The 26,629-nt window shown below is 47.2% G+C and overlaps 1 protein-coding gene across 7 annotated transcripts in view; it reads right to left on the minus strand.

Moving 5' to 3' along the window:
• Nucleotides 1-7,323: 7,323 nt before the first annotated feature.
• Nucleotides 7,324-26,629, minus strand: part of NTN4 (netrin 4) — a 51,170-nt gene continuing 31,864 nt past the window's right edge. For all 7 annotated transcript variants that reach the window (XM_055712382.1, XM_027815401.2, XM_027815402.2 and 4 more), the window contains 7 exons: nt 24,645-24,771; nt 23,175-23,363; nt 16,778-16,994; nt 15,951-16,063; nt 14,699-14,767; nt 12,704-12,874; nt 7,324-9,069 (listed from right to left, as the gene is read on the minus strand). In XM_055712382.1, coding sequence (XP_055568357.1) covers nt 8,933-9,069; nt 12,704-12,874; nt 14,699-14,767; nt 15,951-16,063; nt 16,778-16,994; nt 23,175-23,363; nt 24,645-24,771 — 1,023 coding nt within the window. In that variant the 3' untranslated portion in view covers nt 7,324-8,932. The remainder of the gene's footprint in view (nt 9,070-12,703; nt 12,875-14,698; nt 14,768-15,950; nt 16,064-16,777; nt 16,995-23,174; nt 23,364-24,644; nt 24,772-26,629) is intronic.

The raw sequence follows: 26,629 nt of genomic DNA on the forward strand, positions 1-26,629 counted from the left end.
TGTGTGAGGACTGCAGCAAGTGAGAGTTGTGGTGGTCTTACCATGACAGCACTGCCAGTCATGAAAGCCCAGCCCTGCTCTGCTCCTGAGTAGTGCCAGAGAAGGAAAACCACATCCTGCAAGCAAGACAAGGGGAACAATGCTTCTCCCTGAAGCCCTGGTCTCCCTGGAGCCCTCAGACCCTGCAGGCTTTGGGGGAAAACCTCTCTGGGCAGCACCTAGTATACCCCAGCACCAGCCTCCACCAACAAGCTGGGTGCAGGAGGGGGAATTGGGAAGACTATAGCCCTGTTACTCCCCAGCCTTTTTCCATAGATGTATCCCCATGAGCTACAGATAATGAAAATGCAAATGTTTCTTCAGTATAATGAATAAACATACAGAAGATTTCAGAAACTGTATTGAAGTCATGGTAACACTCACAGTTCTTTACAACAGGCTTTCTTCATTTCAATTCACTCAGAAAAAAATTTCTTTAACATGAAAGCAAAATCCTTGCTTCCCGGTAAAGGAAACTCAGGGATAAGCCACATAGGTTTATTTTTCAGGATGCCTTTGGATAAGCTGTCCCCAGAATATGCTATGCTGCTAACACACTACAGGGAAAATAACAGTGCAGAAACTGTAGCATGAAGCAAGAAGTTACCTCAGTCGTGGATTTGAAGTTACCTCAGTTGTGGATTTGAGCTTGAAGCTGGCATCCAGCTGGCAGAGACTGGATGGCTATTAAATATGTCAACAGCCTCAGATAAATGCCAGGATAGCCTTGTGAACAGGAAATCCTGATGGTATTTTCTCTTGTACTGTTGCTATTTTGGTTCTATTGGTTTTCTCCCTATTTTCAGCGATATATATATATATAGATATAGATATATATAGATATATATATATAAAAGACTGCACAACTAAAGAAAACTAGAGAGTTCTGGAAGGAGAAGAATGAGGATGCCAGCTGGTCACTCCTCCTTTGCTCCTGGCTAATGTAACTGCTGTGTGTTTGATTTTTTCCAAATCACAGAGAATTTAAATGACAGGTATGGTATGTCTTCGGTGTATGTCATCATCTGCTGGGTATTCGAGGATTTCTAAGGATTTAAGCTTGCTTGCTGTTTGAATGTAGGAGGAGCAGTGATCCCTCTTCTCTGGCATGTGTAGGGCTTCCCTGAGGGTGGAAAGGGAGACTGGAATTTAAAGTGATTCTCATTTATTTAGTATTTCCCTGTACAAAAGCCGGGACTTTTCCAAAGCTGAGAGTGCAGTCATTTGTGGAGAACAACCTGTGGCTGCTACCTGGGTTATGTCGGCATGTAACAATACCTGTCTGCCCCATGAATGTCAGACAAAGCTGTCATAAATCTTGAAGCCCAGCAGCAAAATTAATGGGAATTGCAGAGAGCAGGACCTTGTCAGCTTCATAATAGGTCTGTGGGTGGAAAAAAAATTCTCATGCTTTCCTTCAGGCGTTAGGCAACCCAGCTACTGATGCTCCATGGCCATTATCCAATTATAAGTGCTTTTTTGCTCAGAAGAATTTGGTTGTTACTGCTTTTAACATGTCAAAGTTAAATAGTCACCAACATGGAGTGCGGGCGAGGGAGCAGACCACGCTGCGGCAGTTCTCCAGGCCGTCTCCTCCTCTCGCCCTTCCCTCTTGAAGCCTTTTGTAGTATTGCTTGTATTTTGCATTTGCAGTATTGCTTTGTCATTTCAGAGGTGACCGGGGCGCAGCGGGGGCCCGACCTCTTCCCTATTCTGATCGGTATCAGCCCGGGGTGGGGTGTCCTGTTTACGTCCGGGCGCAGGACTGGGAGTGCTGGCTTGTCCCACCAGCACCACCACCATCCCCGGTACCCAGAGCGCTGTCATGGAGCGTTCGGGTTCCTTGGAGTTCTGAGGCCAGGCTGTTTGTCCATGCTGCATTACACTGTAATTTACAGTGCCTTTTGGGATTTCTGCTGGTCACCCACCGTGACCAGGGAAATATTTTTTCTTCCCCTCTGCTGCATAACTTGGCTTCTGTTTTCTTGTTGTTGTTTTTTTCCTCCTGCCTTTGTAGCTGTTGGCTGCAGCCCAGGCCAAGTCACGGGGCAGGATGTGCTGCTTCTCCGGAGGTACAGACATGTGAATAAAATACATAGTTTTCAGGAACTTTTCCAGGCACTGGTAGGTGATCATCTGTACCGCCAAGTTGTTAACAGGGTTCCTGTGCCACTTCATCCTCTCGCCACCCACTGGCCTAGGGCTGCTGAGGGCCAGCATCCCTCCCAAAATGTCTGTTTTGGAGGTGTCTGATGGCACAGATGGGTTGTTTGCACTGCAGAGCAGCTCTGGACATGTTCAGTTTGCACACATGGCTCGGTGTGAGTGTTTTCAAACTCCTCAGGTGGCTGCCAGCTGCATGCGTTGCAGTGACTGGGCTCGGGCTCCCTTGGACTGGCCTCCCTGTTCCAGTTGCCCCAGTGGCTCTGGGAGCCTTTTCAAAGACCTGCTTTGCAGGTCAAGAAATGACCCCTGTTGTAGTTCTCTGGGAGAAGGGGCTGATCAGGTCTGGGCAGCCATGCCAAGCAAGAGGCGATGGCAGCGATGGCTGAGGCTTGCTCATCTCCCACCACTGGGGTGTCCCTGCATTTGCCCACGGCCACAGAGTTGGTGGTGTCCCTGTTTGGCCCTCTGCTCTGTTTAACTTCCCTGCCCCTATTTAGGATGGGGTTAATCCCCTGGTCTTCTGCCTAGAGCATTTTCATGATGCTCTTTGAGCTACAAAAGTACCTGTGCACCTTCCTGACCCCCAACCTGCCCTTGTGGGACAGTTGGGCAGCTGTAACGGCCTCCATGGGGTGCTCTTGGTTCTCTTCCGCAACCCTGGGGGGAATCAGGGGATCCTTGCATGCCTGCCATTTGCCATAGACACCCTCATGCTAGGTGGGGTGAATCTCCAGTCCTTGTTTGTGTACCTGAAATAATGTTTCCTTATCTCCTACAGGTGTTATTCAGATAAAGCCCAAGCAGAGATTGTGCAGCAGGTTTGACCACATGGAGGCTGCACAAGTGCTCAAGGTCCAGATGTGAGTTACATCAGATGCAAACAAAGGAGAGCTCTGATGAAGAGCAGAGACAGAGAGCACAACTATTAAAAAATGGTTTTTATAGGTATATATTTAAGGTTATGATATTAGAAATATCTCCTACTCAACCAAGTAGGGATGATATGTGTGAATCAGGTTTGGGAATACAGTAAGGAATGTTCTTTATCCTAGGTTAATGACAGCCTAAGGGACAGTTGCTTGGTTTTGATTTGTTTTCCCTGTGCTTCAGTACCTCAGTGTGCGTCCTGAGCCTGGAGGTGGACTGTTTTGTACTAACTGAAAGGGGTCCATACCCACATCCACAGCAAGTCAGTTCAGGGAAACTTCACTATTCTGGGTTGAAGAAGAAATTTTATTCTTCTCAGCAATTTTCACAATTTTCACACAGATCTGAGGGCATTTTCCCAGTCCTGACTTCCAGATGGCTTAAAATCCATCTCCTGTGCTCAGTAAGCGTATGTAGTTTCTATGTATAAGGCTGGGAGATGAGGGCAAAGAAAGAAATGTTGGCAGTATGAGCAACCTATCCAGCCAGAGGGAGCTCAGAGACACAAGCAGAGAAAGCATCATCTGGGAAATGAAGCAGCGAGCAGTTCCATGGGGACACACCAGCACCCACACCAACAACCTCCCCAGACAGCAGCCTGGCAACTTCTTTTAGGCATTTTTTACTCCTGAGAAAGTGTCCAAGCAGAGCTTGGAGTTGCCTTGAACTGCAGATTGCAGTGCAGGGAACAAGGCTTGGGTGTGACAGAATTTTCCCTGGGCTACGTGCATTAGTTGGGCTTAAGCGTATCTGTGAGCGTATCGCCCCTGTGAGCACATCACAGCCGTGACCACATCACAGCCATAAGCGCATCACACCTGCAAGCGACCCAGCATTTTTTTTGCTCCAGAGGACCCACCGGAGTGATGGGGAAGTGAGGACATGGGCACAGACTGGGGCTGGGCTGCGCACAGAGAGTGGCTCTGTCGATACTCACCATAGCCTGCTGGCCTCTCGGCCATGTTAACATTTTCAATACGTCAACAAGTTTTCCATATATAGTATATTTCCCAGCGTATGAGCCTTGCTGAGGCCACATTGCCTTCCCTTGAAGCAATAAAAGGCATCCGTGATGCTTCTATGCTGAACTGTGGGAAAAGAGCGGCAAAGAAGTTGTGACCCCTGGGCAAGGGCATGCTTTGGAAACGCTGTCATCGAAAAATCAACACATCAGCCCAGAAGGCCCACAGGCAGCCGATCTCCTCCTGCCTTATCGGAGAGAGAGCTCCGCTGGATGCTGGGGCAGCAGCCATCAGACATTTTTGAGATGCTTATTCTATTCAGTGTTGATACTGAAGTCAATATGATAACTAAAAATAAAGATTAAAAAAAAAAATACACTGCAGCTATTTGTTCCCGAGTTGTTGTGTTTACCCATACCAGCCCGGTTTTCCATTTAAGCAGGCCGGTAAGACCAGATGTTCAGTCATTTTCAGCAACATGGTCAGATCCCAGAAGATTTAGCCTGCCAGAGCAACTATATTAAACATGCCTGTAATTTTCCACTGTGACTGGAAGATGACGTTCCTCTGGGGCAAGCGATGGCTGGCCAGATGGACCCCATGCATGTGCAGCTGGCACAGCCCCAAGCCTTCTCCTGCCTCTTGCAGGGACACCGCTCCTGCAGCCCGCTGGAGCTTGATCACAGAGATGTCAAGGATGGAGGAGGCCCTTGTCAATAACACCTCCTGGGAAGTGGGGGTACATGCTGCTGGGGGAGGTTGTGACCAGGGCTGCAGCTGGCTTCTCCCCATCCCTCCTTGCACTTACAGCCTGTAGGCATGGTTGGTATCTGTTGAGGTGGTCCAAAGAGAAAAATGCTTTTTAACAGAATAAAAGCAGATGTTTCACCTAAACACCTCTGTCCAGTCACCTCCTGCTTCCTGATGGGCAGAGGACACCATCCCGCAGGCCCTGCAGAGTGGGAGTGCTCGTCCCATTTGCAGATGTTTGCTACCGAACAGTAAGGTGACCTCTCTGAGGGAGGATGCGGGACATCTCTGAGCACAGACTCCTGCAGGCACCCAGCTTCAGGTTAGTGAAAAGTGACGTGCAGATCTGGGTGGCTCACCCTGCTTTCAGCCACAAGCAGCAGTGGTGGCAGAGGGCAGTGGAGAAGGCCTCACTCGCACAGCAGTGCATGTATTGGGCTTAGCGCCTGGTCCTGACAGCCCTTGTGGCACAGGATTTGGGCTCAAAGAGTGCAAGGAGGGACTTGAAAGCTTGTTGTTGGGCCTGGGTGTTCCTTTCTTTGTGCCAAAGCATCTGCTGAGAGCTCATGTGTGAGCCCACCAGAAAGATCTAGAGAGGTCTCCTTTGAGCACCTTGAGGGAATATAGGTTTTGATCATACGTACACTGGAGGGGGGCTGTATTGCCATGGATACTCAAGGTCTGTGTTGTGGTGGCAGCTGGCTTCAACACGACCGCTTTACCTCCTCCAGCCTGAGTGCATGTCACCAGCTGAGAGCCACTGCTGCCACCCTGACAGACAACCAGTACCATGGGGTCTCTGGCAGCCAGCCCTAGCTCTTGTCACTGACCCCTGGCCGCTGCTTACATCTAGCCTCCTGCATTGGAAATAGGGATGGTCGAACACTCCACCATGTTTTCTTCTGCAGCAGGGAGGTGCTTGATCTTTAGGCACAGGTGAGGCATGAGGACAACATGGGGATGGTCTGTGGAGAGCTGCTGCAGCTCCTGGTGCCACTGCCACCACTTTGGTCCCTAAAACCCCAGCACTCGCCTCTGCCAGGAGCAGCACAGTCCAGAGAGGAACATCTCAGCCTCTGGGAAGCTGCCAGCTTTGCCTGCATCAGCAACTCTTGTCTGTAAGGCCAGAGGCATATTTCTGGAAGAAAAGACCCTTTTGTGGATGCTGCTGCCAACTCTGATTATGATGGCTTGGTTTTCCTGCCACTGATCTCTGTCACACAGGAGGACTGGTTAAGGCATTGTCCTCAAGTCATCAAGCAATAAATACACTCTTCAGGTGGGCAAGGGACAGACATCTTATTCTCATACATATAACAGATGGGATTAACTAGATAAACCAGGCAGGCTGCTTCCATGAACTCACTCAGTTGCAAAGATTTACTGTCCAAACAAGCTTTTCTCTCTGAGAAGGGCTTGGCTGGTGTTCATGTTGCTGTGGGGCAATCTCATAGGGACAGAGGGATATTCAGCTTGCCCGGTCTTGGTAAAAGGACATGTCTTCTTCCAGCCAAAATCCCCTCACAGGAATCTCTCATGGGCAGATTTGTCCTATGGAAGCTAATCCTTTTCCTTCATAAAACCATCAGTGTCCAGACCAAAGGCTAAGACAGAGGTCAGACAAGATGCCACAAGCAGCATCTGCTGCTGTAGCCGTCCCAGTTCACTGCGGTGCTCGAGCTGGCTGGGATTGCAGGCCTCTCCGCTCACACCTTCCAGCTTTCACAATGCCACATTAATCAACTAGCCATTGCAAACATAGTTTTAGTGGCGTTAATATAAAATGAAGCTAAGAAAAAAACGTCAAACAGGTAAAACTACAAAGTTTTAAATCAAACCAGAGATATTGGAGGCTCTTAGTGTCCAAGTGTCTCCACAGGAGGGCTCTTTCCTTGCCCTCTCCTCTGTCGAGGAGATGGGTGCTGCTGCAGTGTGGTGCTCCGGTGGTCACTGATTAACTGCCTGCCCAGGGAGCTGCTGCCCACGCTGTGGGTTATGCCTTGACACCCTGGCCGCTCATTTCTGATGCTCGACTTCAGTCTGTGGTGTTTTTATAGACCTTCTGCCACAGTGCTTGTTTCCCACAGACTTCTTTTTTCCCTTTACAGTTTCAAATGTTTCAAATGTAGGGAGTGAGCCTGATTTCTGCCATCCCCAGCTTGTTTTTTATGGGTAGCTGTTCTGCAGCTCAGCCATTAGGTCTGTGTGGATGCAAGGATCTGGCCAGCTTTGAAAATATTTAGGTACAATTCCTTCTTATGAGAAGAGCTTGTAAGCCTCCCAAAACAGAGGTGAAGTGAGATTTCTGTGAGCCATCCACGTTACTTGGCTTTTTACCCCATGGTGAACGTTACCCTTCCAGAGAGGAAAATATCCCCCATGGCAGCTTCTCCTCACCCAGTGCCATTTTCACTGTGCTCTTTAGCACAGGCATGAAGACCACATTGCCAGTGGTGTAAGTAGTAACAGGAGATGAAGATGTTGAAATCATATTGTATTTATTACATACATGAGATACAAAAACAAATTACCAAAATAGTATAATTTTTTTGTGAGTCCACAGGACCTTGAAAGAAAAATACATACATGAAGTGGACTGGTAGACTCGTGATTTTTTCCAGGTTTTGTATGGCTTCCTTTTCTTTCCCCTCTCGCTCATGAACAAAATACACTCTATGCAATGTGGTTTAAGGATGCTTTACATAAAAGATATATTTTAGTGCTGAAAACTGCAGTAAACTGTGCTATATTCCATACTGGTGTTAATGAGGATGTATAATGGCTGTATATATCTCAAACAATAACACAGAAGAAAACAAATAAAATGTTCGGTTTTAAATACTAACATAAAAATAAACTCCAGGCCCACCATGAATCGCTGGGTTGTGATATGTGAATGTGAGTCCTTTCAGTTCCCTGCATCCACTCCTTTTTCTGCAGGCAGAGTTTTTCTCCTCCGGCAATTGCATTTTTTATCTCAAAGTCTCTTCTCACACTGTTTGCAAAGTCTTGCTGGAGTCCTGCCCACGGGGTCCAAGTGCTGGTCTGAAGCTGGGACTTCAGTGCAAATACTTTATCTTTCAGATTGCATCCTCAGATACTCTGAGTGGCCAGTGCCAGGCTGGCTGTTCCCTTTATACCGTTAACGCCGTCCAACTGAGGGGGTCTTCAGGAGTGCTTCTGTTTCAGGGAGTTTTTTTCATGTGACACCTTCAACCTCTTCTTTCCCCAACACAATTAGACTTCCCGCACCATGAACTGGCAGGTAGTAAAGTGCTTTATACAATGAAATATTTACACTAGGGCTAGGTTCATTTTTTAAAACTTCAAGGAAAAAAGCTCAGAGACGCTGCACCCTCCAGAGCTGGCTCTTCTCTGTGGCCGTGCGGTGGGTGAAGAGCCAGCCTCTGCCCTGCGTCACGCTTGTGCCAAGGCAGAGGGATTTGATTCACTCCAGCAACTCCACCTTCACCAGCACCAGCAGAGAATTTAGCCCTGGAAACCTTCAGCAGGCTGACCAGGTTAAAAGCAAGTGGCACTCCATGCTCTTTGACACGTCCCGTGTCCTAACCTGAGGGGGTGTTTCTAAAGAGCTGTTGTCATTGCCACGCTGTTGCCAGCACCTACCTGCCACTGCGGCCATCATCTTCCCCACAGTATCCTTCGGGAGCCTCTGGAAGTCACTCAGAATCCACGCTGGCAGGACTGGCAGTGGTGTTTTGCTTCTCAGCTGCAGCTCATGGGCCTGCTTTCCATCTCTAGGGTGGCAGTTTAGTTTGGGGCAATCAGTGGCTTCGTAAGAGTTGCTCCAACATTGCACTGGAGTGAGACGAGCGTCCACCCTTCCTTTTGTTTCCCTCAATGTAACGATGAGCTGGGCTCAGGTGAGCCCCTTGCAAGGAAGCTACAGGTGCGTGAATGAACAATGGCCAGGAAGGGTTAAATTAGACAGTGCCTACAACTCTGAATGCCTCGCTACACATTTTGGCACTATTTTCTTACTTTCCAGTTTTCATCCTAGAGGTCTTCTCTCCATGAAGGCTGTTGCATTTCGTGCATAAAGAAACACCCTAGGCAGCCGCGCACCTCTAGTTGCAGTCTCTTTTCAAAATCTCCAGGACCTTTCTTCCAAGAGCTGACTTCCACTGCTGGACAAAACTTTTCATGTTGACGATGAGTCTGCCCGTTCTGATGTCCTCATGTCCTGCCACAAGGTACTCCAAGCCTGGAAACCAGCAAAGCGGTCAGGGACTGCACAGCACTATGCTTCAGAGGACTACTGATGCTGCAAAGTCTGCTTGGATATCTAGTGCCATGTGAAAAAGTGCTTATACAAAGAAATATTTACACATACCGATTCTCTCGTGTATCTCTATACCTATATCAGTATCTATGGAAAAATGACCCCTGTGGTGCATCTGTCAGCGAGATGCAGTATACAAACTTAGATTTTTTTAGCTTGTAAATATAAATGGAAGCTGAACTCTGGGGGCTGCGCTACAGCTTTTTATAGCTTGTTTGGGAACTGCTATTACCTTCATTTGGCAGCCACCTGCCTCACCCCTCCCTGAATACACCTGGGCCTGGAAATCAGTCAGTTCAGTGCGCTGCAGTAATGACAGTGCAGGATGGCCCAGTGCTGATGTCTTGCTCAAAATGGCCAGTGCCCCCTTGCAGGCAAAGGCAAGCCAAACCCTGACAAGACACAATACTAGATTTGCTGGTGCGAGCACCCTAGAAGAGCCCGAGGGGGTGGCAGCCACTCTGAAAAGAACTTCATTAATTTCTGCCTCTGCCAGATGTTTTAGAGACCATGACAACAGCATCTAGTGTCCAGAACCTAGCAGAAGGGCTGGAGCGTGGTTCCACAGTGCCCTGCCACAGGGCTTGCCCCAGGCATCCAGATCTGCACTTGGCTTTCACAGCAGGACTTGAAGAATGCTTGCAGCCAGGCAATAACTGCTAAGCTGCAGGACATGGCAAAGCCTTTGGCTTGAATTAGCTAAAGAAACACTGCTGCAGATCGCAACAGCCTAAAACGGGACATCTAAAAACACCTAAAAGGGTGCCGCAAATAGGGATAACAAGGAGGGTAAACCCTCCCGTGGCAGGAGGAACTCCCTGCCAAGGCCAGTGTCTCTCGGCAGCATGCTTGGGGCACAGCAAGCATGAGAGCCCCCTGTACCCCTTCCTCCTTTCACCATTCTGAGGAGCACCACGTGGCAGTACAAACTAGCCTGGGGAGATGGGCCTCCCCCAGTGCTCTCAGTCACCCTATTCCATCCTGGTTGTGTTTTCTTGGGTTTTCATTTTGTAGTTCAGAATAAAAGGAGAGTGTCCCCTAGTTAAAGGTCAAGCATGTTTTTGTTTAATTCAATACAATTAGTTATCTATTTCATCTGAGTTTTTGGGCACACACATCCTCTCTTCTGCCACGTAAACACAGGATATCTGTATGGCAGTATCACCCTTTGCAAGACATTCATTTTGGCCAGGTCAATCCTGCTGTTATAAACATCACTTTTTAAGGGCTCCTAAACCTCCCTCGAGAGAGGAAATGTGGCACGCACCCTCAGAAAGCGAGCAAATATTGCTGCAGCTGCTGATTCTGCAGGGCTTTCTAGATTTTCAATCTGTCTTACAGAAGTGTAAAATTAAAATAAACCAAACGACTGAGATGCCACAAGCCAGGACCTGAGGCTGTGTGTTTTGCCCTGCATTGCTGGCAGGCAGCTCTCCACTTATTTGTGTCTGTGCTTGGCAGAGCCAAGAAGGAGAAGGGCTCCAGTTCCCTTGCAGACTGCAGAGACCTTTAAAGTTTTCAGCTCAATGTCCCCCCAGAAATCCAACCTGCCTCTGTGGGTGTGTGTGGAGGGGAAGGTGTGCAAGGGTAGCAGAGTTGCCCTTGTAGGAACTTAAGTACATTTATCGTCTGAAAAGAGCCCATGGGGATTTGATAAATGCTTGGAGTTTTTATTTCTTGCCAGAGCCTTGAAGAAGGCTCCTTTTGGTATCCTTTTAGTGCTGAAACAGAATAAAAACATGTCTGTATGTATTTATTTATTTTTTTAAAATCTTTGATCTCCTCTATGTTTTTGGGAGATGTGATTTCCATTATAGCTGTATGCCAGGAAATTGTTTTATGTCAGCTTGGCTTTTTATCTGGCTGCTGTTGGTTTATTCATCTGGAGGTCAGAAGCTCTTACTCTGAGAGGGGGTTAAATCTGATAATATACTATTTTATATTCAGAAGTGAACGTGGCAGCTAAAGAAAATAATGAGATTTTAAAAAGTATCTGGGATTCCTTATTTTCCCCCTTTGAAATGACTGAATCTTTACAATGCACCCAGTTGATGTTTTCAAGTTTTTCATTAGGATCAAATTTACAACTTCTTTCCAGCACGAAAGCTGAGATTAGTTTATACTCATGGGACTCCAGCAGCTGCATTTCAAGACAATACCAAGCTTTGCAGTGTAAAACATGAAAACTGGCAAGGGAGTAACACCTGATGTGTCAGGTGCTTGGATTGTCCCTAAAGAGAATTGCATCTCCACCCTTCCACTGGTGTCCAAGTGACCTTCATTGATTTGTGATTACTGCTGTCTTTTCCTATGCTGGGGAAAATCAGTGAAGCACCTCTTAAGTTAGTGGAGTTGCAAAGCTGGGTGTCAGGTGCGGGGTTGCCCCGCCTGCTTGGTGTCCGACAGCTTCCACAGCATTCCTCCAGGTTCATATTAAGGCAACCGCTTTTGGGCTTTCTTGCTTGCGTTTGCATTGCTTATGGAAAAATAAAACAGCTGTATCTAGTTAATTATAGATTTATGGTGTTTTACCAATATCCAAAGTCTTACTGCACTTAAACAGTAAATTCCTGCCTAACACTGCTGATTCATCTGACCCTTGCACCTGACAAGGCTTCCTGACTACAGCTGTGCTATCACGGCAGCTTGCCTTCAAAGCCAAAGACAGTCACTCTGGTGGAGATGAAAGAGGACTGCAAACACCTCATCAATGAATAACCTTTCTGTGTGATCCAGCTTCACAGACAGCCCTTCCTCCCCCCTCAAAGGAAGTTCCTAGTGCTGCAGATGTAAGGGACATCTCAGCACTGAAGTCAACATTCCGATTGGTTGATTTCCAAGAGATGTGTGCACCTTATGGCAAGAAAACCCTTTATCTGAATTAGCTGGTAACTGTTGGTTTATCTCGGAGTTGTAAAGAGAGGTGTGTCAGCCAGAGCTTAGTTTTGCTCTATTGAAGAAACCCCTGCATCTGCATCTCCTCGACAGTACCAGCCTGCATGCCCTGCTTAGCCACCACTGGTTATACTTTGTTTCAATGAAAGAAGATAAGAAAAACCTGTGAAGCCAAAGCTCTTCTCTCACTGCGTAAGAGAATCTTTTCCAAATCTTGTAGATACAGATTAGCATTACTTTCAAAAAGACATCTTCCCTTGAGTTTAGATGAGAACTTCAGTACAATACCATGACTCAAATCAGATTTAAATGTGTTTTTCTGTATTCAGTTTAGCATTAGTTTCTAAAAGATACGTCATGTAGTCATGGTGTGGTGTGGACCTCCCTCCCTCTGGGAACAGACTGAGAGTGGTAAAGCTGTAAAACTGTTATGCTTCAAAAAAAGAATCATATGTTTGAAAATCTATAGAATGAATTAAGTTTTTTTCTAGAAAATTCAAATTTGATGGAGATTGCTGTTGGAATCCAAATTATGTGACAGCCAATAATTTTTAATAACACTGGGCTGCAATCTCAGCTCATTGACATGAGGGGATGGAGGGCCGGGAATGATATCTGTGTAAACATGCTGGGGATGTACTGCTGAGGGAGTGAAACCTACCGGGATTGAGGATGGGACAAGTGCAGCCTCTGTTAGTCCAGGACTCAGGGTAGAGCGTCCTCTTGCCACGGAGGATCTTCAGCTTTGTAGATTTCAAGACTTTCTTGACCTTCACATTGACTTCTGCATGGGAGCCTTTGTCATGAGCTGACAAAATCTTAGTCTTGATCACTGGGAAGACACAAATTCAAAACCAGGGATATATAAACTATTTACAGTGCGCTCTATTTTTGGGGTCTAATGCAGGTGTCTGGGTGAAGCAGTGAGGACAATTACTTCACTACAGTGGAGTTAGCCCAGTGCTCCTGGCTGGGGAGCCTGGGGTCAGCACAGCCATGGGGGAACACATATGACCCCATACCCGTGGGCAGGAATGCCACCAGTTGGTTTGGCCACGGCCCCTGGGCTTGTCACGTGGGCAATGGGAGAGGTCCAATGACCTGGTTTTCAAAACTTGTGAGTGTCCCATTTTCCCCTGGAGCTCAGCAAAGACTTTGGCTGCCTGAGCACTTTTGGAAATCAAGTGAAAATATTTGGTTTCAGGGATGGACCTGGAGGCTTTGCTGGCCTTGGCCCCGGCAGGACAGGCAGCAGGCAGGGGTGTGAGGAGCTGCACCCATCCCACCCTGGTGAGCACTCCTGCTGCTGGTCCTCCTGCTTTGCAGAATTGCCAAATCCAAATGCAGTGGCGGAGACTGAGACATGGTTGGGGACTGAGGCAAATCACAGAGTATTTTGAGCTCACAGATACCCACAGGCACAATTCCCACCGCCTGGTATCCCACCTGCTGAGCCCCTGTGTGGTGGAGGCTCAGGGCTCCGGTCTTGTGCGTGAGCCTCCCCCTGACCGTGCTGATGCTGACACTGGTAGGTATCACCATATGATGGTGCTTTATTCAACACCACACGTTAGGAAGTTCAGGAAAACCTTTCCTCCTACAGCATGGCCTCCTGAAGCTCGTGATGAGTCCCGTAATTCATCTGCCTCTCCAGTTTAGCTGACACCTTTGCATGTTGAGTGATGAAAGGGTGGAAAGCCTGAGTGCACTTTAGACATGATTTATGAACTTAGAGTTGTTGTGACTTTTCTATTTTTTTATTCTTATCTTTTGCAAGATTAAACACAGTCACTATCACAGCCAGTGAGCAAAGCAAAGCAAAATCAGATTTTTCCCTAATATTGCTAAGCCAGGGCTGTATTTCAACAGCTGTCGGCCCCTTGAACTTCCCTTTGTGGGTTGCTCTGCAGCCTGCAGAGTTATGGGTTATCTCTCTGTGCATTTTCAACTTCAGTGTGAGATGAAACAGGTGCAAGAGACCCCTGGAAGACTGCGAAGGAAGGGAGTGCTACACAGAGCATTCCTTGCTCAGCTGTGGTATGAAGGAGGCAGATCACTGACAGAGAGGTCCTGGGAAACAAAGTGCCTCCTTTCACTCATTTAAATCCAATATGCACACAGACATGTATATATATCAGATGTATATACATCACCCCATTGCAACAGCTGAACTTTGTTGAGAGAGGGAAGTTCCCAGTGGCTGCTGGAGCCGTTTTCTCCATGTAGTGCTGTGTGGTGATCACCACCCCTCCTTACCTTCAGTGTAACTCAGATTTAGTGATTTCTAGACCATGCTTGGGGCACCTGGTCTACAGAGAGTTTCAGTGACCTGTTTTTGGTAACAGTCCTTTACAGTCTGTCTTGGACCTAGACAACCTCTCAGGGACACTTCCAGCTTTTGTCCTCCCGTGATTTTGGCACAAGTGTATTTTGGTAGCAAGAGAGATGTGTAATAGAGCAAGACACTTCAGCCATCTTGACTTGGCATCATGATATCTATACATTTTGGAAAGGTCAAAGATCTGCCCTTAGACTAAGTAGCTGCTGGGTTTACCAGCATGGAATGGTGCATACAGCAGCACCTCTCACGCTTTACACTCTTGCACTGCCTTGCAGCACCTCCCTTTACACCCCTGCCACCTCACCCACAACTCACCATAGGTGTACTTCATCCCGCAGAAGACCTTGGGATTCCCTAAAACTTGCTCTTTACATTCGCATTTACCTGGGGAAAGAGAAGGAAGCAAATGGCTGTGGATTGTACTTCAAAGACAGGAGCATTCACAGTCAGAGCCTAGGACCAGCCAGAGATTTTCATGTGATCCACAAGCCTCATGCAAAAAAAGCCCTATTTTCAGATCCAGGCGGAATATACAGTCTTAGTCCAAGGGCAATTATTCCTTGTTTACAATTTGAAGAGAAGGGAAACAAAGGACTTATTATTTTGCCTTGGGATGCAAATAACACGCATGTCTTTCCCTGTGGTATTTTCCACACCATAATGTACCAGACAAAATTTTTAAAGGAAATGTTGCAGAGGTTCAGGCAGATTAATGACTTCCGTGATCTTAGAACAAAGAATAACACGATATACTTATTTACATTTAAAATGAAGTTGCCCAGACAAATGATGGAGCTTTCCCCTCAATTAACTCAATTACTGTATCTTCAAGATTTTATCATGCTGTTTTCTGCAGATGGAGGAAATTATGCTTGCCTGCTTGCATGCAGCGATGGCAAGGGAGGATGGCTTGATGCTGTGCTGCGGGGCCATCCTGCCTCACAGCAACCTCACGCAGCACCAGCCTCGTCCAGACTGGGGGTGCAGGAGGGAAATGACTTCCCCAGCTGAAGCCGTAGCTGAAATGCTAGGCCATCCTGAATTGCATCATAAGCTGCATTGATGCCAAAATTGTTTTGGTTATTGGGGAAACAAATTCTGCGTTAGACATTTCTTTATTACCTGCCAGTGAAGTGGCAAACTTCACCCTCTAAATAACGTTGCTGGTTTGCCCAACAGGTAGTAGTTCCAGTGAATACACAGACATGTTTAAAACATGACAGCCAAGTAAAACATGAGAGTATTCAGCCTTGAAATTAATTTCAAGGACTGCAAATTCAGGCAGGCAACTCTTGTCTTACTGACAGCTAAATGCTGGGTGCAGGCTTTCAGCACGGAGCAACCTGCCTCAAGGGTTTGCATGTCCTCACATTGATGGGACAAGCCAGAAAGCTCCTCTAGCTTTTGAAGGGGAAGGAGGTGGTCACCTGGGATGTTAATGGGGGAGCATTCATCCCTTCCTGAAACTGCCAGGTTGCTAAATAAAAGCCAGTGCAGAAGACTCCATCCATGCTGGCTGCTGTGGGAGGGATGAGGCAAAGAAACCTGTGCAAATCCGCCATCCTACCAGAATGCCGGAGTGCTGAGAAGCCCTGCTCATCCTCCCAGCCCCAGGTGGGATCGCTTTCATTAATTACTGCCTGGAACGGAGGTGCTTCATTGTGCCATGTCACGTCCGAGCTGTTGAGGGGAAAGGGAGAGACGGTTAGCCTTCCTCCTGGAGCCAGCAAAAAGCAGGGCTACTACCAACCTGTCCTGCGGGTGCAACGTGACTGCATGTCTTGGGGACATTAAACACGAGAGGCAGTTTCGGAAAGTGAACACACCAAGTGCTGTCAGAGTGAGTCATGAATCCATTTTGGCTTTAAAATACATTACAAGGATTTATATGCTATAAATATCCCCTGTGTGGTAAAGAAAAGCAACATATAAGATCCAGAGAATGGGGTATCATTAAAATGTGCTGTCTTCTAAAAGTCAGAGCTTGAGTCTAAGTCCAACACAGTCAGTGCAAGCTGAGTTGCAGCAGCAAAAATATTAAGCCTTTGGCCTCCTCTCACTCAGATGTCCCTGAGGCCCATATTTTGCTCATGGAGAGGAAGCAACTGTGAAGGTTATGGAAAACACTTGATACATTAACACCAGTGCTGAAAGCCAATAATCCCACATGGCTGGTGCCCAGCCACGGTGTGCCAGGCATCCAGCTGGACTGCAGCCTCAGCTCCCACTCTATCCCCAGCTCCTGACCATACCGAACCCCAAATATTTTATATAATGGATATTTTTCAGCCCTCGTGCCATGCATAAATAGGACCAATGCGGTACCCTCCCTGGGATGGAGATGGCACGGGTATGGTGAGGCTGGGAGTGGGTGGCCGGGCCCCCCCAACTCACCTGCTGCTGCGGCAGTCACCGGTGCGGGGGTCGCAGCTGCGGGCACAGTCGCAGGGGCGGCAGCCATAGGCACCAAAGCCCCAGTAGCCGGGGAGGCAGCGGTCGCAGTGGGGCCCCGCCACGCCGGGCTTGCAGGGGCAGTCGCCGGTGCTGGGGTCGCAGAAGCTGCGGGGGCCGAGGGGGAGCGCGGCCGATCCCAGGGGGTGGCAGGAGCAAGCTGCAGGGGACACCATGGAGGGAGAGCATCTGTGAGTGCAAAAGCTCTGCAGGACAAAGGCGCAGGAGATGCCTGTGAAAATGCCGCTCTGCCTAGGGACACCAGCGAGGGGTTCTGGGCTTTTTTTCCCCTCGCCCATATAAATCTGAGCAGAGTCTCCCTTTGGAATCTGTATGATTTTAACTTTTGTGAGCTATCTTAGTTAACCTAGCCTGGTGTTAAGCTTTACCAAACAGGTCGTTATTACTTTCCTTATTGCATCTGGACTCCAGTCCAGCCAAGTAGCTGGCGATGTGCCTGGCTCACAATGATGTTTAAGCAGCTGTGGGTGCTTCATTGTAAACATGAATAACAACTGTCTTGTATCCAGGAGGTTAAAACCCCCCTCAAAATGGTCACTGGAATTAAAGCAGAGGCTGAGCAAAAAGTACCCCTTTGTCTCTGTCTGATTTTCTTTTAACCGCTATCATTTTAAAATGTTAAAAATATAAGAATGAGGACACCCATGGCTCAGAGACGCGCTTTTGCATATATTCTGGGATGTGAGTTTGAAGAGTGCATGTCAGAAATGGTGGCTGCTCTTTTTTCCTCCCCCACAACCCCTTGCGGCAGAACCATGCACTGGAAGCATAGTAGGACACACTGGGACAAATGGATATTCTCACAAATCTGAAAGGATGCCCTAAATTAGGTGGCATAAAGTTTTCTTTGCCCAGCTGCTTAGAATTTTTCTTTTGCATAAATGTAGTTTGTGTCTGTTGTGAGACTACAACCTTTTCCCCCCCAGAAGATGTTAAACCTTTCCAAAGATCAGAAATATTTATTGTAATATTATTGTAATCCAACCATTTGGCCTGGCCAGCAGGCAAAGCAGTGCCCTCTAGGACCAGTAGCTGGATGGCTCATGCTCTCCTTCCCTCAGGGTTTGGTTCTCTGACCAGGATGTGTTATGGTCAGCCTTGTGCATTATGGCAAAAAATCCTCTGCTGAAAGACTTTTGCTAAAACCCCATTTACATAAAAATCAGATCTCCCAAGAAAATTTCATTTGGAAGGAGAATTTTTACCAAATTCTAATACAATTTTTTTTCTTGCAGCTGTGAAGGCAATAAAGCAGAAAAGCCACTACATGCAACACAACCTTTCTTCCTCTTGAGATACTTACTGCTGTGCACATATATTTAATTTTTCTCTGACAACATTTTTGTGGTTTCAGGGATTTGACATACCTGGAGTGTCACTTCAAAATGTTAAAGGCTTGATTAATATTGGCAGTTAACTTAGAGGCGACTACAATTCCAAAAACTTTGCCAAAGTAATCCCCAAATTTTCCCCACCCTTTCCATTCCCTAACAAATATAATTATATAAAATTAAAAGATTAGAAAGCCTCTCCACAAACTCCATAACTAGCTGTAGGCAGTGAACTCCAGTACATTTAATAGCATAGTTTTCAACAGCGCTCACCAAGACTCACATACCTTTCTCCTGAAGTCTGTGAAGTGTTTTACACCTGACACATGTAGCCTAATGTTCTCTTTTCCTACTAGATGTGGTGGGTATTTCTGGCATTCCTCAGCCCCTTCAGGGGAAATATCAAGCACTTAAAGCTCTTCTATTCTCCTGCAGTAGTAGGAGTGAGCTAAACCCACCGCTCAGAGAGAGATTTGGTCCTGGTTCAGTCTGGTTTCAGTGAGTTTTGCACCCAGCCCTATTGAGGTTGGAGCTTTTTATGTTTCAGACAATGCTTTCACATAATTTTTTCCTAATGAAAAATTTAATGGCAGCAGCAACACCATGGTGAGGCAAGCATATTAAACTTACAAAGGCTGTTATGAAAAATACAGCAGCAAGCTCACACGCAATTAAAATGAGAATGTAGTTGGCTATACTTTTTAACAAAAGCTGCAGAGATGTACTGTAAAAGTTGGTCATTTCTACAAGGGCTGTGCACCGACCTCCATGGACCCTGTCCTTCCTGGCTCCTCCCCTATGAGCTGCCAAGGGCAACCTTGGGCACCAAACTGAAGCTTTTTGGTCTTGCACCTTGGGTGGAGGCCCAAGACGATACTAGGTGGTGTTAAATGGATGCTCTGGGTGGCAAGTTTACGACACAGTAAGTGTTTGTGATGTGCTGCAATGGGAACGTGCTGAGCAATGCAGAGGCATAAAGTGCAGCCCATCACTACGCCCCAAGCACAGAAATGAGGCTCCAGAGCTCCAATGTGAGTATGTCATACCAACTTTGAAAGAAATGCATGAAAATAGGATCAAGTGCTCCCATACTATGGCAATGGCAGGAAGAAAAGGACTGCAGGACTGATCACACAACATTGGTAGCTGCAGCTACTGCTCCCTCGTGGGCTGCTGCACTGTTAGTTTTAGACCCCGTTTTTCTCCTTCTACCCAGTCTGCACCTCACTGTAGTGCAGGCAGAAGAACACTCACCTCCAGGAAGGTGAGAAGAGCAGCTGAGCAGCAGATAAAGCAACTACAGACACAGCTGGATGTAACGTTGCGGTGGATACACGGGTGGCAGAGCATGAGACTGTCAGCGTGAGGCTTCAGGACAGTGTCTGTCTCATGCCATGGCCACCCCACAGGGGAAGCTGGGGATTTCCAGGCCAAGGGAGCTCCAGTGAGAGAAGGGCTGGCTGGGCATCGCTAACCTGGGACCAAGAGAGACCTTCCACAAGCTTGATCTTTTAGCTTTCTTTTCAATTTGTAAGCAGCATCGTTAAAATGCCCGTTTACCACCCTGTACTGCATAGCAGTATTTTGCACATGATTTCCACGCACATTTGAATTAACAGCCACCCGTCCCAGCATTGCATGTGCTGATCGGGATTGAAACCCACTGGTCTCCAGTAGAGCTGCATTTCACTGCCCTGGATTGGTGATACTGTTGTGGTTTCTTCAGCTGCCAGTTAACCTTTGGAAATGACAAATATTTACCCTCAAAAACCTACAGTTGAAAAGCAGAAATAAACTTGGCAATTATAAAACCCAATTTATTGTCTGCAATTATACTGTAGCTGCGGCTTAAAAATTCATAAAGGATGTAAAGAAAAGGACTGATAGGTAAGGCGGGGGGAAAAGAGTCATCAGATTGCTGCTTTAAATGGCAGAACGTCTCATTTTATCGGGTACACACCTACTCCTGAGCAAATATTATATACACTCTTTACCTACGAGAATCTTTAAAGTATCCTTAAAGATTATGGCTTAACAACTCCTTTATTTACTTTGACCTTGGTATTTTTAAATATTCAGTGCTACCCCATGGTTGAGCAATAACGGTGCCTTGAGCCAGAAGCAACCAGGCAATGCCATGGCCTTCCCAGAGAGAATAACAGGGCACCACGCATGTCCCTTGTTATTGCAGACCATGGCACGGTACTTGGAAACGTGCCAGGCATAGGCTGTAATCAGTCTTATATAATTTAATTTAACAGTCATTAATCATTTGCTACAGCCTCGCAAGCTGCTGGGCTGCCCCGTGAGATGCCGAGTCCCAGGGTGACTAGAAGGGAAATGGTGAAGGGGTCTTAGGGAGGAGACCATTTGTGAGGGTTTGAAAAGCCCCGAGGGAAATAATCTGTGTGTTTGTACCAATAAGGTCTCTGAAAGGAAAGCATTCAGATAATCCCTACATTTTTGTGGAACCCAGTTTCTGCCGGGGAAAGTTATTTCCCTGAGATAAAGTACTTCATGCTCTGTAATTCATAAACACAAGAAAAAACAAAAAAGCAACAAAGTAGATGTACTTAATACAGAAGGTAAGGGCAGACTTTTTCTCACTCAAGAGTATCTTACAGTTCTTGTCAAATATATGTTACCTTTGGCCTTTAAATATCAGAGTTCATGAATACATACTGGTCCATAAAGAGGCTGGATTGTTGCATTAAAGAATAATGGAAACAGGTTTATAGTCTTTATGTCAGGTACACTTGTGGGGGGTAAAAAATGTGAGAAGTGGAATGCCACGGGCCAGTGATTTAGAAATGAATGCAGAAAGCAGAGAATACTGAGCACCAGCATACATCAACAAAAATACCCATTAATCATTTCATCTCCACAGCTTCCTCCTGCCCAGAAGGGCTGAGAAAAACTTTTTAATCAACTCTCCTGGTATTTGGATACCATATAGCTAATGATGTGATGTAATGCCTGACTTCATTAGTGCTGGTCTCACTTGCACACAGGCACACGCACACTGTTGGCAGATCTCCCTTTGAGCTGTGGCTGTTTTGCAGTGATACATCCCGAGACCTCTGTTTCCATCTGGTTTTGCAAGGAAGGAGGCTCCATGCTGGCCAGCCCAGGAGGTGCCATTTGACTTCCTCTTGGACCCTCCAGACAGCCACAGATTTGGACTGGGCATTTTGGCACTAGGAAAACTCTTTGATGGGTCCTTTGTGAAACTCCGTCTCCTCCATGGGCTGCGTGAGACGCCACAGGAGTGGGCAGCCACTCCTACCACCTCCAAGGTGAAGGTGGTAGGTTTTTAGGTTTAGCAATTTAAAAAATTGCTTTTTAGATGTCCAGAAGATGACAGCCAAATCAGTGGCAAAGCTTGACTTCGCTTCAATGACCTCAGAGAAGTGCATGCTCCGCCCTGATGCGAGCTGGCACATAAAGAGCATCAGGAAATACAATCCCAGCAAAGAAAGGTAGCACAACTCCAGTAAAAGCATATTTCAAACCTTGAAGGTCCCATACAGAATTTATTTCAGTCTTTTATCCTGTGTTATCTACCAGGAGTCAATGAATCCAGTTGTGGGTTTTTTTAATCAGCAAGGCTGAATCCATGAGTTAGAAAAAAAAACCCCAACCCTCAAGACCCTGCTTTGGGTCTATATACAAGATTTGAATCTGGTTCTTTACTAATGAGACTCCAAACCAAAAGCCCATTGCCTAAGTTCTGGCAATAATTACAGAAGGAAACTATCTCGTATTTCAGAGGAGGAGACTTGGAGCTTCAATGTACACAAGTAGGTAAAGGAGTCTTAAAAAGTAATTACAATCCTTGTTTAAAAAAACAAATTTGTGTAAATACTACAGCAGTGAAGTAATTATTTACACAAGTAATGGAGAACTGTTTTCATAAACAGAATTAGGATTGTAAAACAGGTGGTTCAGCTGTTGCTGCTCCTCATTGCAATGAGTGAAAGGTGGAGAGGAGGAGCACTTCTGTGGCAGGCTGGGGGGGCTGCTGGGAGTCTCATGAGGGTGATGCACAGCATGGGAGTGGGGCAAAAGTGGTTGTTCTCCACCCAACCCCTCAGATAACAGTGACACTGCACACACGCTCCCAGCCTCGGGTGCAGCTCCCTACCCTAGAAGGGTTTATCTTCCTTTAAAAGCAGGTACTTCTCCTTTGGAGGAGAGGGATGTGCTCAGCGTCTCCTCAAATGACCCAAGCAGGGTGTCAGTCAGATTGTTTTCTCCCACCCGTGAAGGTCCTCCTCCAGATTTGGACCAGTGAAGAGAAATCTGGAGAAGCCAGCGGGTGGTTGTAAGTGCAGAGCACAGAGCATGCTTGCATCCTATATTTAGCTGACCAGTGTAATGCTGGGGATCCGGAGTCCCGCACAGTGAGTCACCATCCTCACAGTGGTCCCTGGGGAGTGTAGCTTTTGGATCACTGCTTTTGCTTGGGAAATATTTAATTTCACATGCGGCCAAGTCATTGCCTTTGGCCTGGCCTCCTCAGTGTCATGGCTTCTGGAATATCACTTAACTTGTGTCCTTACATCTCACTCCATATCCACCTGCTGCTGCTGCGAACACACACTGGTGGGCAATGTTATTTATCAGCTGCACCCCTGTTGGCTGAGGCACCCTGCTTCTGAGGTTGCAGCAATCACCAAACAAGGAGAACATGAAAACATGATGCAGCTTTTGCTCTCCAAAAATAGCAGGAGAAAGTCAATGAATCATCTCTTCCCCTGCCCCCAGGTTACAGGGATCCTTGGGATATATTTGTCAACAGCATCTTGCAGGCTTTTGCCCTGCAAACTGCACCGTTGCTTTTTCCAAACAGCATCAAAAAGGGAATTCAAGTTGCCCCCTGTCCTTCACTGAAGCAAGAAGATTACTCCAAGAAAAGGCAGGTAGATCTTACCTTTGACACCCTCCCACCTGAGAAGCATTCTACCAGCAAAAGGTTGCTGACTTACGTTTGCAGGCGTCTGGGGCAGAGAAAGGCTTCCTGAGGTCCCGGTAGAAGCCCGGCTTGCAGCGCTGGCAGTGCTGCCCTTCTGTGTTGTGCTGACAGTTGTCGCAGATGCCGCCGCTGCGATTGCCCGATGCCAGCCATGCATCCATGTCAAAATGGCAAGTGTCAGCATGCCCATTACACTTGCATGCTGAGATGAAGCCAAAGGGAACAGAAAGACTCATTAAAGCAGTGAAAGATGTTGATTTATAGAAAAGAGACACAAAAAACCAAACCGTTTGGGAATGGGAGACCTGACCTATGAACCTGTTATTCGTTCAAAATGCATTAAGTAACATCACATTTTCACCTACACTTCCCAATCTCTAGAGGTGACATTTAAAAAAAAAAGTGATTTCTTTAACTCTTTTATTTCCAGTACGAGTTTCCCAGTACAAGGACAGCAATGCAGACAGGCTAGTGCAGGGAGATCTCCCACATTCACTGGTCCTGCTGGGGCAGGATCCTTCCCTCCCTGCTTTAGAAATCAGCAGTGCCCTGTGCAGCAACTGCCACCTGGGTGCTGTCAGGATGTTCCTTGCATCTGATAGATGGAAAAGGCAGGTGGAGTGGAGGTGTGTGAGAGAGGGTGAGCATCCCCCTTTCCCTGTGCTGGCAGTGGAAGAAGTCTGGATGCCTACACACCTGAAGTCAGCGGCCAAGGGAAACCTGCTCCAACCCCTGCTCATCAAATGCTGCTGGTGGAAACAGGGATTCAGTATCATTCCTTTGGGGAACATCCATATTGCAGTGAGTGTGACCACAGCCTGCACAGGCAGGCTGATGCTAGCTTCAGTGTTGATAGCGTCACAGCCATGGCAGGATGGCACTCAGCATGCCTGCAATCCTTCCCAGGGCACCCTTCTGGCCAGACTGCTCCTATTACAGAAGCTGATTGCCTCAGGACCTCTGCAGCCCCCTGCAGCCTGTACTCACCCCGAGCACCCTCCCTGGCACCACAGAAGTAATCCTCAAACCTGCCCAGAGCCTGCGGCTCCTCCTGCCCCAGCGCCCAGGGTGTGAGCAGAGCCCAGGTCCAGCAGCAGAAGGCTATACCTCCCACAAACATCTTTGTCAGCGGTGCCCATGGAAGGAACAACACTGGCCCCCCATCACCTCCAAGGCACCCTGGGCAGGCAGGCTGCAGTCTACCCACAGCAGAAGACCATATCTCAAGGAGATGTGCTGGGGTCCCACGGGAAGGCCAAACCAACTGAGAACATGGTCCTGTGAGGATTTCTGAGTGAAGGGCTGTCCCTGCCATACAAACACGGGGCAGCTGTGGCTCTCCACTCACTGACCTGCTTCACAAGCACCTGCCCACCACCCTGGTACCTGCTGCCTCTTGGAAACACAGGAGAAAGACACACAAGGAGGGAGTGTTGTGCTCTGGCAGAGGCTCTGGAGACACTGTTCTCAGCTGGCTACTTACACTGACACTCTTTGGGGGCTCCGGTTTTGCCATCGGCAGGCTGCCAAGGCTGATCGTTGTACAGCGGGGCGCAGTGCTGGCAGTGGGACCCCGCTGTGTTGTGCTTGCACATGCATTTCCCATGGACCTAGCAGGGGAAAGAGAGCAAGAATCACCAACAGCAAAGGCCAAAGAGTGTCCAGGGCACAAGCAGTGCCCAGGTACAGGAGATCCCACACCAGCTAGATGCTATCACATAGACTAGAAAGAGGGCTAGCATGATGTCTGCCTTGATATCCAGTTTAGTCAAAGGCAAATATTCTGCAGTTACACTTTCAAGTACATTAGTATTTGTGGATCTGCACTTCATGTTATTGCATAGTCGTACCCTTTTTTCTTTTAGATCTTAAAGGATCTTTAGCAGAGAGTTTCTAGCTGCAGCATGAATTTCCAGGAGAGGTTAAAAAAAGCCAAGATTCAAAGCATCCTTGGGAAACACTGTGTAAAACTTTTCTCTTTTTCTCCCTCCCAAATATGAATACACTTTTGCAGTACTGCAAGAACAGCGCCCACAACCTCAGCACCCACTTCCGTGTGCATAGCCATCACCAACATAAATAAGTGCAAGAAAAAAATTTAGCTCCCTGAAACACAGGTATCTACTCATCTGAGGCAGAATTGGTGCCCCACAAAGGGTGAACCAAGGATAGCACAAGGACCATGAGTGACTATGCTCGGATGTGTTAATGACAGATAGATAATTTAACAGCTAGACAGCCTAGTGTAAGGGCGTAATTAGAGATGAAAAGCCAGCATAGCACACTTGGTGCCAGCTGCCCTGTCAGCCGCTGGCATTACTCACACTGTTGGCAAATGCAAAGAAAACAGGACATAGCCAGAGGGCAAGAGCAGCCCGGCAGCCCCTAGATGCAATGAAATCAAGCTCTGAAGCAGCACAGCTCTGCCGGCACGGCTGAAGGCCCTGCCTTTTCCCGTGGAGTGTGGCAGGCAGCTACCTACCATAGCTATTTCAGTGCCTGTGCTCGCAGCTTTACTCTGCTCGACATTTTACTTTTAAACACAGTTTTACTGAGAGCATTTCAGCTGCAAGTCTCTCTAGATGTCCAATGCGTGGCCAGGCTGGAGGCACGACTGGCATCCTGCGTTTGCTGAAACATGAGCTGAGCGGTGCCTTACCACCCCACTGCCCCTTCACTGGTCATGGGGAAAGCGATAGAGAAAGGAAGGGAATAAACTGAGCATGGTTTGGCTTCTTCTACTGCTCAGTAACAAGCCAGAGACCTCAGCCTGCTCTGCCAGTATGGCCCCATAACCATGCTACAGGTTGGCCATAAAACCAACGGAGCTGCACCAGTTGCCGGCTGCTGTTGGCATTGGGAGCAGCACAGGGCGGTCGGGGTGCCTGGTGATCCTGCCCAGGGCTGGGGCATGGCTTTGACTGCTACTGCAAAATGCTGCCTTCCACTCTGTTTAACTTGTGGTTCCACAAGTGTGGTGCTCCTAACTGTATGACTTGCTGCCAAAAACTGCTACAAAAAAGGTTCCTGCCAAAAAACCTGAGCAGTAAACAAAACAGAAGAGTACCTTGAACACATAGTAAACAGCTCCTGCCTGTTACGTAGGTGCACACCCACCACACTCACTTCTAGTTAATGATGATCTTCTGATTTACTTATTTTTAATTAATAGATTTCAGCTGCTAACTTATAGGAGTCAGATGTAACAGTACAGAAAAAAAGGTCCAAAGTGTCCTTAAAAGACTTTCAGCTGCAATGCAAAATCTTTCAAAAGCTTTTCAAGTGATCCTTTCCTGCCTTATTAAAATGCCTGCATCGTCAAAGCAGGAATAAGCAAAATATAGTACAGCAAGTGGACTACATAATCAATGGACAGATAGAGAGGGAGTCAGACAGAATGTGCAAGCATTTAAGCTAAAGCACAAATACTAAGGTAAAATTGCTTTTGGTCCTGTTTGTCCTCATTAC

Source organism: Falco cherrug, chromosome 5 (assembly GCF_023634085.1).
Source record: "Falco cherrug isolate bFalChe1 chromosome 5, bFalChe1.pri, whole genome shotgun sequence".
NCBI lineage: Eukaryota > Metazoa > Chordata > Aves > Falconiformes > Falconidae > Falco > Falco cherrug.